This window comes from Corvus kubaryi, unplaced genomic scaffold, assembly GCF_017639235.1.
Source record: "Corvus kubaryi isolate FWS band 111438036 unplaced genomic scaffold, C.kubaryi_AGA036_p1.0 split1-37296, whole genome shotgun sequence".
In the NCBI taxonomy this organism is placed as follows: domain Eukaryota; kingdom Metazoa; phylum Chordata; class Aves; order Passeriformes; family Corvidae; genus Corvus; species Corvus kubaryi.
Genome location: NW_024582075.1, coordinates 7,427,939 through 7,442,083, shown reverse-complemented (window position 1 = coordinate 7,442,083; position 14,145 = coordinate 7,427,939). Strand labels below are relative to the sequence as shown.

At 36.3% G+C, this 14,145-nt stretch overlaps 1 protein-coding gene across 6 annotated transcripts in view; it reads right to left on the bottom strand.

Moving 5' to 3' along the window:
* Window positions 1-14,145, bottom strand: part of KIAA0825 (KIAA0825 ortholog) — a 243,888-nt gene that overhangs the window by 105,334 nt on the left and 124,409 nt on the right. For 4 of the 6 annotated variants that reach the window (XM_042013158.1, XM_042013163.1, XM_042013164.1 and 1 more), the window contains 2 exons: window positions 9,415-9,570; window positions 4,873-4,967 (listed from right to left, as the gene is read on the bottom strand). In XM_042013158.1, the coding sequence (XP_041869092.1) occupies window positions 4,873-4,967; window positions 9,415-9,570 (251 nt within the window). Of the gene's footprint in view, window positions 1-3,630; window positions 4,101-4,872; window positions 4,968-9,414; window positions 9,571-14,145 lie in introns of those variants that run through there. The other 2 variants (XM_042013162.1, XM_042013161.1) reach the window with 2 other exon arrangements.

Here is a 14,145-nt window from a genome sequence, read left to right as displayed (position 1 = left end):
ATTTTTAAAAAAGAGACACTAGGTACAAGATTTTCTCAATCTTAGGACAGCACTGTGCTGCTAATGATAGTTTTTACCTACTTAAAAAGCAGACTCACTTCTAAACAGTCCAGTAGTTCATCAGGAAGAATGCAGTCCGGACTATGTTATGAAAAAATCCGTAGTCCATGGCATCTGAGACTTTCTATATATTTAGCAGCGAATGTTCTCATATGCATTATAAGGACATCAGTTATAGTAATATCAAGCAGGTGGTGATTACTGCAGTATTAATGACACTCTAGCCCTTTACCAATCATCACTAATAGTTGACTTGCAGCGGTAGCAACAAAGCCTACTAGAAAGCCTACATATTTTATCCAGTTTTAGTAAAAAACAAACTTACTCAGTTTTTATAGTTTCTTTAAAGCCATATAAACATCTCCATGTTTTCTACTTGCTTTCAGAAACTGTTGGGCAGTTCAGAATATCTAACAAAAGTACACATGACCAAAACTTGACTAGATACTTGGTCTATCCTCTTCCAACTTAAAACTATTTAAGCTCACTTCACTGTACAAACATCTTCTGGAAAGTTCTTCTTGAGCTACACTGGCTTATCTGTTGGAAATCATACTCTAATTTTGAGTCAAGACATTTTTTATAGCATTTCTTATCCACTTGAACAAATACTAGTTTTAATTTCTTTGGTTTTTCAAACTTGTTACTGTTTCTCACCTGACACATTTATGGAAAAAAAACCACATTCCCATTCCCCTCTCAGTTATTAAGTTCTTAAGCTTTCTGTTCTGAAGGTTCTGACTGTTGTTGGCTTTGCCAGTCATGAGTTCTTCTCTGTCTGTTCCTATAGCTCCCAGGGCGCTCCTGTAGCAGGATCTACATCATTCATCCTACATCACTACTTGTCCCTGCACAGACACCAGTGCTCCATGAAACTTCCCTAAGTACAGAGAAGAGAATCCCAGCCATTCCTCCTCAGAACTGCAAATTACTGCAATATTGGATAATGCCTTCACATATTACAAAAACGTCTAATTTTTTCTCATCTTTATAGTGATAGGAATATCTTTATATTATTGTAATGTATTCAGCGCACCTGGAAGTCCTGTACAACTGCAGAAGGCAGGTCACATCTCTATGCCCAGCAAAATAATAGTATCTTCTAACCATGTAGAAGTTGCCAAGATACTTCTCTAAAAATAAATGATCATAAATTTAACTTATACATAAAGGAGAGTACATAAACAAGAATGATAATGCACAGCACTGAGCTCTGGAACTGTACTTAAATATTGATAACACACCAGCTTTTTGCCTACTGCTAAGTACTTCTTGCACAGTTTCAACACGCTGATTTGGCCAGACAAAAGCAATTGTAACTTTATGAGCAGGACACTAATTAAAAGTTGAGATACAGGTAATTAAATAATTATGGCTCTTCTTGTTTTAATATATGTATTAGAGGTAAGGAACCCCCATTTGTTATTGGAGTAGCTAAGGATGTACAACTGAGTCCAAGACTTGAAAAAGCAGCATGCATCTGTGTAAGTATGCAAGACATTTTATAAAACTCGTGTAAATCAAGTTCATAAGTTAGTTGAATGTTAATGGTCTTATTATTAAAAGATACTGTTTCAAGTATAATTGAGAGATATGTTTAAACATATTCTTGCAGCTCAAACTATATATATAATATATACACATGCATATTATTTCTAGATAGATAGATAGATATGAAAACAAAAATCAGAAGTAAAACTAGAAAGGGAAGGAATCCATTATATATCTGTTTCTTTCCCATAAGGAAAACTTTTTTATAGGTTCTAAAGGTGAACTGTGAACAGGGATGAACATTAAGTTTCCTATGTTACTCTTTGCTGCTCAACTGTATTACCTTTTCCTGATGGCATTCTATATTATATAACCTTGTAATAAAATAGTATCATTAACATTGTGAGGAGAATTGCTGGCCTGAAACATTTCAGATGCACGTAGGGAAAGGGGCAAGACTTGGGAGGTGGTGCATTGCTCCATCCACCCCACCCCCTAGAGCCTGGATCCCAGCCCCGCAGTGGCACGGTGGAGGCAATGTTCCATACCTGCCCCTGGAGCCCCTAACCCAGCCCCAGAGTAGCTACCAGACCAGACATCCCACCTGGGGGAAGGGCCCAGGAAAGCCAAAGCGTACTCAAGCCAAGCACGAGGCAAGCTCACGTCTTGAACCTACCACCCATATTAGCAGAAACATTGCTGGAACCACAGTGGTAACTATATTTGTTCTTTATCATATCTCTTCTTTCTTTCTTTCTCTCTTTCCCTTCTTCTAATTCCTTCTTCTTGAAGTCTGCATAAATTAAAATCAGATGGGTTGAAGTTTGTTAAATTGAATGGGCCTACAGCTTGCTAAATTAATGCCTTGTCAAATGCTTTATGTTGATTCAATGTTGCTTTAAACTTTTTCTAAGGTTCCCTGATTTTCTCAAGTTTGCCAGTTAACAACTTGCACCTAACTCAGGGTACATAAATAAACCTGTGTAAGCCCCCTTGAGGGACTCAGTGAAAGAATTCTGGGGCCCTATATCCATCCACATCTTTAATTTGAAAAATTTCCTAGACACTTCTACTTTGAGGATCACAGGAATGCATGGTTAGATTCCCATCATTGTGTGAAGCCAGCAATGAGTAGTAGACAACAATTCATTTCCTTTTTAACCAGTCCTGAAAGTCTTTTACTTTCCCCTAACCACCAACCAATTAATTTACCTAACACTTGCTGGCTCTGGGACAATGCTCTCAAAACACCCTCTCACCTAACTCAGTTAACTAGGTTAGGGGAGCATTTCCCTTGTAAATGAGTCCCCTAAGCATTTTCACTTTTTTTTTTCCTCAAAAGAAAGCCCATGCTTTTTTAATTCATAAGCAACTGACTGTATTTTCTCTTGAAATATGAAAAAAAGGAAATAAATACCATTCCAACATCACTGTGAACTGGTAAAAACATTTTTGCCTGCACAGACATAACTATTCAGGGAAAGCTTTAGCATGTGTCAAAGAAAGAAGTAATTAAAATATTTTGGCACTCCACTTTATAAACGGATGGTTCTGACATAGTTCAAGTACTGCCCGTGGTTTTGTTTAATTCGTCTCAGGAGGGAGACAGTACAAACAGAATAGGTCCATCATAAATGGGACGTCAAAATAATCACTCACTCATTCAGCTTGAATGTTAAGTGTGGAGCACAAGAAAGGCTGATATTTAGGCAGTTCTAGGAAGGAGCAAGAAGAATCACCTAAAGATAGGGCTCTCCTAAGTCTTACTGCAAAGCTTGCTTGAGTAACCACAAGAACAGCTAGAATTGTCCTAGTCAGCTGGAAAGTATGAGCAGACACACTAGCTATGCTAAAGATAAAATTACATAAAGACAAGCTGTGTTGAAGATGCTGGTTGCTATGGCAGATACTGGATTAGCTATTCTACTTTATGATCACAGTGGATCTAAATGATTTGTTGGTCTGTAGAGTGGCTGAAATAATAAATCCATGAGCTAATTATTAATGGCTTGCATAATGTCATTTCTAGATGAGAATTTCCTTACCATGCAGAAGGGCAATGAATGAAGAAATTTTCAAATGAGGAAAGATGACAACAATTAGGGAATTTATTAAATAAAAAGTAATAGATGATATAACATGGGTGTGAAATACAGAGAAGGACAGAGGAGGCATACACATGACTTCTTTATAACGTCTATAGAGATCAAAAGAAAAATAAAATAGTTTCAAGAGAACAGTGAATATGAAATGTCCATACAATATGTTTCCTCAGCAAATCACAGCAGTCTTCTGCTCCCTTTGGCTCATATTGATGACAATAACATGAAGAGTAGTTCAAGAACCAGTTTGAGTCAAAGAGTTTCTATGACAGTCTCTTTTGAAAGGACAAACTATTTCATTTTTAATGAAGGACATGAGATAGCAATCAACAGGAGAACTATAAAAAAAAAAATTAGTACTGTATTGTCTCTGGCATTTAACACCAAAAGTCTGCACAGTTTCGCAGTCTGTCTGGTAACGGGTAGCAGAGGACATTGAGAAGACAACTGAATAACAAACCTTTGTTGGTGTGACTTTTTGTGTAATTAAACTTTTGGAAAAGAACAATTTGGGTAGGGAAAGAAGTAATCTTATCACAATTAAGACAGAAAACTAGAAATACACTGTACAAATATTTTGTATATGAAATGAAGGAAGAATTAAATGTTTAAGACTAACTGCTAGTGATAAATTGAGAAAATGGGATACAAAACCCAAAACATTTTTGACATGCAAATTCACACACTTTTGAAATTGTCACTCTAATTTCTAGATAGCAAATCAGTCCTGCCTAAAAATTAAGCAGTTACATTTTACAAGTAAAAAGGCAATAAAATATTAAAATAAGTTTTATTAATTAAGATCTATTAAGGAAACCCTTTATATTTCTTGCCACTCTTGGCATGCCCACAACTGAATTTAAGATACTTTGCAACTTGAGTAATCATTGCTTAATTCTGTGCTGAAATTTCCCTGAGCAGAATAGGTTTGCGAAAGTTAATAATTTTTTTCCAAAACATTATTAAGTGCAATATCAACATATATCCATATAGTTTTCAGACAGAAAGAACAAATTATACTCTTCAAAACAGGAACTGGAAGCTATCTGAGTATGGATCAAATACAACAGAAAAAAAGTTGCTCCATTTTAAAATTGGGTATTTAAAAAGAAATGCAAAGTTCATTTTATAAATTGCACCAGTAAAATCTTTGTGAATTCACTATTACAAAGTCAAAAATACAAAAGGAAAATGTGATTATTTGCCAAAATCCCCTTACCTGTGTGTCAGCAGCACCCTGAAGGCCATCTGATTCAGTCCCAAATAACCTGGCAGCAAGCTTGACCAATTCCAGTTCCATTCAGTAATGGCTGACTGTTGATACATGGCAAGAAGCTAGTTAGTTATTAATCAGCATTAATATGACCAGTACATTAAGGCTCCAGCTGTGATATACTAACCAAGGAGAAGGGTCTAGAATGAGGACTTAGAAAGATGATATCAATCATGTCCACAGAAGAAGGTTTTTATTCCAATAAGACAGCAATTAATTAATTATTTAGGGACATAGCCACTATTTATAAAAAGATAAATCAGTGTTTTAACCATTATTTTTACAACTGTTGATGGCATTCTGATCAACTACTTTGTCTGAGAGCTCAACTCATTGTCTGAAAAGCAAATTAGTTGGTAACTTTTTATGTAACAACAATTTGCATTTTCTGCTGTCAGCAAAAAGTTTGTAATGAAAAATTCAAGGTGTAACCTGTATCATAATTAGAGTGAAGGTTTAGTTGTCTATTGTTTTTTAAGGCACTCTAGTCACCAGATGGTTTTTATAAACAGCATTAAATCCAGAAATATAAACAAATATAGCTCCATATCACTTATTTAATAAATAAAAGCAATCTACAATAATAGTGGGCAGACGAAAGACCACACACAACATTCTTATGTTTACAAAACAGTAAATCCTGTTGCATAATATTCAGTTTCATTGTCAGCAGTGGTCAAATAGTGACTATAATTCAACCTTCTTGGTAGGAAATAAATACAAAGTTATTGTTGTAACACTAAAAGAGCACTGAGTAGGTTAAAAAAAAAAAGTTTAAGCAAGTCAAAACAATGGAAATAAACCTAAATAACAGTAAAGTTCAACTTGGAGTGCATCTTTTTCTTCTTAGAGACAGCACTTGGTTCATCTGGGAGAGCAGAATCAGTGCAATCCCTCCTATTCCTTCCATCTGTATTTTATCACTTTCCTTCTCCTTACTTAATTTACTCCCTAACCCTCATCTTTGGCATGCATGTTTAAGTAAAGTAGAAAAACAAAGGTGAAATACAGAGTATGAAAAGGAAATAAGGGTAAAAAGAAAATACAAAATACTGTGAAAGTGGAAAGTGAATGAATAAGAAAAGGTGAACATCTGATAAATGAGAAATAAGGAGAAAAGATTCGACTAAGTGAACCGTACAAGAAGAGCATTACATGGCAGAAACCAGGATACTATTCTACACTCCACACTGAATTAAAAATAGAATTAAGTATATATTATATATATATAAAAATATATATAATATATAATAATATATATATTAATATATATATAAAATATATTCTATTAAATAGAATTAAAAATAGATGAATGCATGTGGAGGAAGTACTTGTAAAATCAAGAGGGATAAACAGGGGAAGCTATAGGGTAGCTATAGGGTAGCAACAGTCATGAAAACAAAGAGGAAATTTTTAAGTATACCAGATAAAATTTCTGACTCACAAAATTCCACAGACTGATCAATTCTGTGAAAAAGTAAAGGATTAGTTTGAAAAAAAGCCACTTCAGGAAAGGGAAATAATTTCTTTCTAGCATTGATTGATACTGTTGCATACCCTAGACTTAAGCTCACTAGATAACAGAGGAGCAGTAGCACTAGCACAGATTGAGGTATCAGGACAAACAGATAAAATCAAGAGCAACAAGTTATTAGGACCAGATGGTGATTGTTTAAGACTTTTGCAAGAATGTAAGAATGAAGTGGCTAAATTGTTAACAGAAATTACACAATTCCTAGAATCAGCTACTGAACTGGACAGTTGAAAGGTAAGAAATTTACTTAGCATCAACAAAAATGTTAGTTGATCTTAAAACAGCAGTTCAGTGGTCCAGATTTCAGGAGCAGTAAAATTCATAGAAACTATGATTAAGTACCTTGCTAAATTTTACGTGAATGGGAAACAATTAGCAAAACTTTAGAAGAAAACTTTCCTGTATGGCCATTCAGGAGCACTCTGGCAGTCACGCTCTCACCACCAAAATACTTTAACAGGTGGGACTGAGGCCCCTTCACACCAAGCAAATTAAGTTGATGGGTTCCCCACCTGACTCCCTGCACACACCACTCCCATGCAGTCAGACAAGGTTTCCCATAGGAGAGTCTCAGATGTCTGGTAGCTTAAAGAAATTTTATCACAATGCAATGACAGAGTAACAGCTCAAGCTCCTACACAGGCTGTTACACCCTCTCACAGTCTAAGTGCTCCATAGTCTGGTGTCTTCCAGCTGAGTCATCGGCTCCTGCCCTGTCTCTGAATGTGTAGTCACCTGGCTGGTGCCACAGGTACTTTGTTGTGCAAAGATATGAGGCCAGTTCATGGCCTCTTGCCTGGGGCTCCTGGCATTTCCAGCCCCCAGAGCTCAACCTACATCTGGCACAGTAACTACACTGAGCTATCTCCACTAAATGCAACAAAAAGAGTAAATGATGTACAATGTTTTTTACATATACCAACACAGAATACATAGAATGTTCACTATTACCGTAGTAATTATACTGTATCCTGCAGCCATAGGGAGGAGGAGAGAAGATCCAGCAGGCAGGAATTGTGCAGCAAGGTTGATTTATTTAATTATTTTACAAACTCTTTTATAGACCTTTCCTGGGGTGATTGGCTAAAATCCTAAAACATCCATTGTCAAAATATTTTTCTACTGTACCATAAACAATGCTTTTCCAAGGTTGCAGGTGTTCATGGTTTACAAAATTCTGCGAATATCTTCTGTGAGAGAGAAAAGTCTCTCACGGACTTAGAAAAGAGCTGGAAAAATTCTTGCTAACAGCAATATTGTATCCACACTTGACCTTTCTTGTAAGCCTCCTTCAAGTACTGCAGGGCTGCAATTAGGTCACCCCAAAGCCATCTCTTTTCCAGGCTGAACAGCTGTGATTCTCTTAGCCTTTCTTCATGGGAGAAGTGCTCCATCCCTCTAGTGATTTTGGTGTCCCTCCTCTGGACTTGTTCCAACAGGTGCATGTCCTTCCTGTGCTGGGACCCCAGAGCTGGATGCAGCATTGCAGGTGGGGTCTCACCAGAATGGAGCAGATGGGCAGAATCAACTCCCTTGACCTGCTGGTCATGCTTCTTTTGATGCAGCCCACAGTACTTTCTGGGCTGAATATGAGGAAGAACTTCTTTACTGCCTGGGTGACCAACCACCCGAACATATTGCGCAGAGAGGCTGCGGAGTCTCCCTCACCAGAGATATTCTGCACCAGATGTATTGCACCAGAACCATGTGGATGCAATTCTCTGCCCATGTGCTCTGGGATGACCCTGATTGAGCAGAGAGGTTGGACCAGATGACCCACTGTGGTCCCTTCCAATCTCACCCATTCTGTGGTTCTGTGATTCTTGATTGGAAAATCCCTTCCAACTCAAGCTATTCTATGATTTTATTGATCCATGGATTCTACAAAGCATGTTTCTCTGCAGTGACAAGACCTGCGGAATTGGTATTTGTCTCCTTTTTCAGTATATTAACACTTTCATTGCAACATGACAATGATTAAGCATTCATTAAACAAGTAAGAAAAACAAGTCTATTTTACAGCGATATAACTGATGAAATAGACCAATTTCTACTGGGCTAGGAGAGTACATGGTGAAAAAGCAGAGCTGCACTGAAAAAGGATGCATTTCTACACAAGTCTGTTAAGTGAATTTCATGTCACTGTAATACCATTTCTTTTCAAATATTTGAATTGAAGGCTGGAATCAAAAGCACTGATGATGTATTAAGAATATATGAGAAATGATGACATTAGATTTTTTAAGTATCAAAGTGATATCAGAAACTATTTAGCATTTTGTGTAATGAGCTGGTCATGGGATGCTCCAGCAGAGATTTAGGCAACCAGATCTCTTTTCTTTAACTGCTCCATTATCAGGAAACTAAATTCTGTAAGTAAATTATAATTCTTTGCATATTACAAGCATGATTTAGAAAAACAGAGAAATGGATGTTAGGGGTTTTTGTATGTGTGTGTGTGTTTTACCCCTGTTTAGTCTCACTTCTCTGTAAAATCTTTGTACTTCCAGAGCATTTTTTACTTAACTGTTCAACATTTCTGTGAAAGACCCATCAGGAAGATTCTAAATGTGAACTTAAAGAGCTCTGACATTACTTTTTTGAAGGACTAAGACTAACCCTATGTACTATTGCACAGATGTAATAAATGTCATTGCTACTATGGACTTTCCTTCAGTATACTGAACACAGAAAGTATAAGTAAATGCAAACTGCTCTTCCATGCAATAATTCCGGTAAAAGAAATAATGGTAATGGCTTTTTGAACACCGTGATATTGTAGAGGGTACACTCATTAGATTCCGAAGGAATAATATTCCTTTCTACTTCATAAAATATGTGAGCACATGTAATTAAGTTCATTTTCATACATTCAGTCCTTGTCATTATCATGATCATAATAAGACTAAGAAGTAAAAATGATACCACAACCAAGATTTCAGATTTTCACAAACCTGATTGAATACTTTTGCACAAGATTGTCTGTACACCTGGAAAGGGTTGAAGTCAGGCTGCTCTTCTCTGTCCTTCAGTGTCAAAGGCAGGCATTGACTCGAGGTAACACCATCTTCAGAAAAGTTCTCCCAGGACAGCTGCTCTTTCAAATACTCCTTTTGAAAGAAAAAGCAACCATACATATAGTACAGGCCACCTAGCTTTCTAAGTGAAATTTGCCTACATTTCAAGCATAAGTTTACAGAATGCTTGATAGAAGTTGCTTTTAATAAGCGGGGAATAAACAATCTCTTAAAAAATAGATAACTTTTTAAGAATATTACCATTTTACAATAAACAAGAAATAACCTCCAAAAACATGCACCCAACTGAAGCAAAACAGAACAATCTAACCTATTGTTTTGAAATTGTTGTCAAATTATATATATATAAAATAAATGAGAACATACACACATATGTGTTAGGTATATGTAGAAATGAAAAACAAATGTTTTTTATGTCTTTCGAATTAAACATTTTGAAAAACATTCAACAATTACTATATGACTATAAATCAATTCTTTGATGAACACGTTCTAAACAGTTATTTAAACACATGAAATAAATATTCTCCCACTCTTCAAAGTGAAAGGAATGAGGGACTTGTCTTTACAAACAAGCTGTGGGCCTGCTGAAAGATAAAACTAGTACTGAGAGAGAAAACAATGGGAAGGATTCTACTGATTGATGAATGGAAAGAAAGAGATATGTCTTTACAAATAAACTATAGGTCTGCTGATAAATGAAATTGGATCTTGAGAGATGAAAGAAACAATGGGAAGAACCATAAATTCCATAAGAATTAAAATAAAGGGGAGGTTATACATTAGAAGCGAGTCTTAGGTATTAGGCATTTCGGGAAGTCTGTACCTTTCAAGTACCTCAGCCAATGGGGAAAGAGAGAGGGAAATGCAATTGGGAAATAAGGATAAATAGGAGGCTGTGCCCTCCAAAAACTTGAGAGACCCCAGGGAAATGCCCCATGGCCTCTCCCTTTATTCGAACAAAGTAACAGGACTCCTCTGTCTCCTTTCTGGACATAAACCTCTGGTGTTTGTGGATTAAATTTCCTGACAAAAGTTATTTTTAGCTGTTTAAGCATTCAAGGACTAGAAGAAGATGATGATTTGCATTGCCATTTTAGAAACTATACTATAACAGATGCATGATTATTTTGGATACAATCTTTTCTGTTTTCACTTCTTCAACTACTACGTAAATAAATCATCATTGCAGGCCAATGAAGTGTTTTGATTAAAAGAACTGTTATATGAAGAACTAGATAATGAAACATTTACACATCTATTTGCTGGAAAGACTACTGTGATTAAACAGTTTATTGTTATTAAAATGAAGTCCATAACATTGAGCAAATACTCAAGGTGAGGCATTAAGACGGGTGGATGCAAATGCTTCTCTTACTTGCAGTACTACTGAGATGAAATAACATGCAAACTACCTGCCAAGGCATCCTGTGCCTCTCAGTATCTCTTTCTGAAAGAAGAGTTTCATCATCTATTTAAACTTACCCAACTACACCCTGACCTGAAAGGCACAAGTTCACTTTCAGTCCACACTGACTGTAGCTGTTTCTCTCTTGTGTTGGCATTAGCATATGTTGTGAAACCAGCCAGAAGAAAAAAAAAATTTCATCCAGGTAAAGAAGCAAAATGATTTCTAGTACTAGTAAAAAGGGGGGGCCTAGGAGTGGAAAAGCACCAGGACAAGAGAAAGAGAAGGACTGTCTCTCTGCTGGTTGCAGCCGAATGTCATGTCTGACCAAGAGAATCACAAAATTGTCTTAACGTATGGAAAAAAAACCCAACCAATCAAAAAACGAAAAATAAATTGAGCTTTTTTTGCTTAAAACATCACAAAGCAACCGTGAAAACATGCTCTCTCTTGGCTAGTTTTTCTCAGCTTTTAAGAATATCTGGATTTTTATTCTCCATTCATTCATTCATTCCTTTATGCCATAAAAAAGATTTTAGAGCCACGGTGAAGGAAGTTATTTAAAAGTTATTTCTATACATCTACCAATTTTTGTAAATGTACTGCCTTCCATGTACACATTTTTACAAAACCTGTAGACAGCACTAAAGCAACCCAGCCCTTTGGATATAATGCAGCCAGCAGAAGCAGACTGTGTTGCTTTCTCAGTAGCAATACCGGAAATAGCTGTCCATGCGCTGCCAAATGAAGAACTACTTGCTCAGCTGGTGAGAAAATACAATACTTATTTTGCAAAACCAGTACTCTACAAAATGGCACAATACTTATTCTAGGATCATCTTAAACACCAACAAAATAATGAACCAGCCTTGGTACACCATCTCCACTCCGTATTTGGAAAGCAAAACCAGCTCACTGAACGGGTAACTTTGGGGTCTGGGACCAGCGGAGACCACCAGAGGGACCCCTGGGACAGAAGAACGCATGTGCAAAGAGGGGGGGGAACATGTTACTGGTCTCCAGGAAATTCTTATCATATGTATGTTTATTCTGGGAAAATCAACGAATATGTAAGTAAAATATAGTATATAAGCGGGATCTTCTCTGTACTTGACATGTATAATTTTGGTGGAAATATCCCCTTCTGCATACGGTGCTGTAATAAAGAATGCCTGCTTCTTAATGCTACAGTGGTGTTAGGAAGGAGCTTTTCACCAATTTTGGTAACACCTGCTTGCCGGGGTTCGAAAAATTCAAGTGGTATACAGCTGACCTCAGTAAAGGTGTTTTTCTGTCTTTAATAAAATACAGTGGTTTTGGTTTTGATGAAGAGATTTATTCAACAGTGGCATATATATTATGTTAAGATCTCCTTTAGTATAGTAAATATTGTAGGCTCTGAAAGGGTCATGTTTCAAAAATGTGAAAATATATAATCACATCTGTACACATGTGAACTATATCCTCACTACACTGACTGGGCATCAAACCAAGTATACAGAATATTATTGAGCCTGACAGCTCAGAAGAGTTATCTCTTTTGTTGGCATTACTAAAAAATTATTTTTTAAATTATTATTATTTTTGGCAAATGCATGAAGGACTGCAAGCTCTTTTGAGTACTACAGTATCTATTACAAATTTTTGTAAAATGATATCTCTATTTTCAAATACAGTTTCCAATAATCCATATCCCTTTTCACCCGCTTTTCTAAGCAACATCACTGAGAACAACAATTTTCTGTCTCCTCATTTTGTTCTCTAGTTACACATGATTACTAAGCAGTGTAGCATAAAGATCTCTAAACTAATTTTAAGAAAACAATCCCTTGACATTCCAAGGAGCCTTTAAACAAAAGGACAGACCTTTGAATATACAATCAAATCTATTTCTTCATAGTCATGCACATTAAACGTAATTTAGATTTTGAAAAATAATACTGAAAAGTGCATTATCATAATACCATGCTAAGCATTAAAATGTTTTGTAATGGTTTCAAAGGCAATTGAAAGTAATACAGTTACATCCTTCTCAGTCAAGCTGGTCAGGATCTCTTTTCTTCTTCTTTTTTAAAACAATACAGTTTTTTCCACTGAGGAATGTTCTATTTTTAAAAAAGGTCCTACTAGCTGCAGAAATTCAAGGAGAGACACCTGGGATGCGGAAAGTCAGGCTGAAGTCCCTCTTCCAGCTAATTCTCTCAGCCTTGTACCTCCTATTGGAGCTGTTCCACTTTGTATAAATAACCAAATACTCACAGGAGTCAGATCTTGGATCAGGGTCTCCAAAACCCAGCATGTGCATTTTATTCCTTCAACTAGGGTATGATTCTATTTTTGACCCTGAAAGTTACAGAATGCATTTTTACTGCAATTTCTACAAGGCAAACAACTCCAACGGGAAAAAGAAGGAGTTCCATGCTGATAGCTAATGTTATGGAGGTTTGGGGAGCTAGTTCAGATATGGGAGATGCAGATACAATTCCCTGGTGTAAACCACGAAGTAAAAAATTTGAGCCTGCATATGCTGTCCCCTAGGTAACTGTGCTAACTACCGGACTATATGCTATTTTCGGTGGTCTTTTCCTCACTCCTTTATACCTAAGAGTAATCCTGAATGTGCTCCAGGTGAAAAGGTTTTGTTTATTACAGTAGTACTTTTCACTTCACTTCCCAAACCAGTTACACAGAAACCAGTTAATTGTTCGAGATGAAACCTGAAAAGATTCAGTACTGTACTAATGTTAGGTTGCCATCTCTACATATATACTTACATTGCTTCTAATGCTTCCGAAGACAGATTCATAAAGGTTGCTTTTAAGCCTGTACTTAGGAACTAAACAGTTGGATCTGATTTTCAGAAGCACAGTGTTAGTCCCAAGGTGCACTCTATGGCCTTCCTACAGACATAGCTGCCTAGTCGGGGTTTTTTGCTACCAATTTTTTAAAAAGCAAAATCCTGGCCTCTGCCTGCATTTGTATTATTTTGTATTTTATTGTAAACACTTCCATATACTTGCCATGATTTTAACAGCACCTTCTTACGCATTCAGGTAATTTAGTAATTAAAGCTAATAAACAGAACTTTCTTAATAAAGTTGTGTAGAACTGTGTTATTGTACAATTTAAACAAACCTATGTTTAAGTGAATAAAATCAGAATGCTTTTGGTAATTTGGGGCAATTTAGAACAGCCTTAGAAATAATGCGGTAATTCTTTTACATTGCCAAAATTCCATA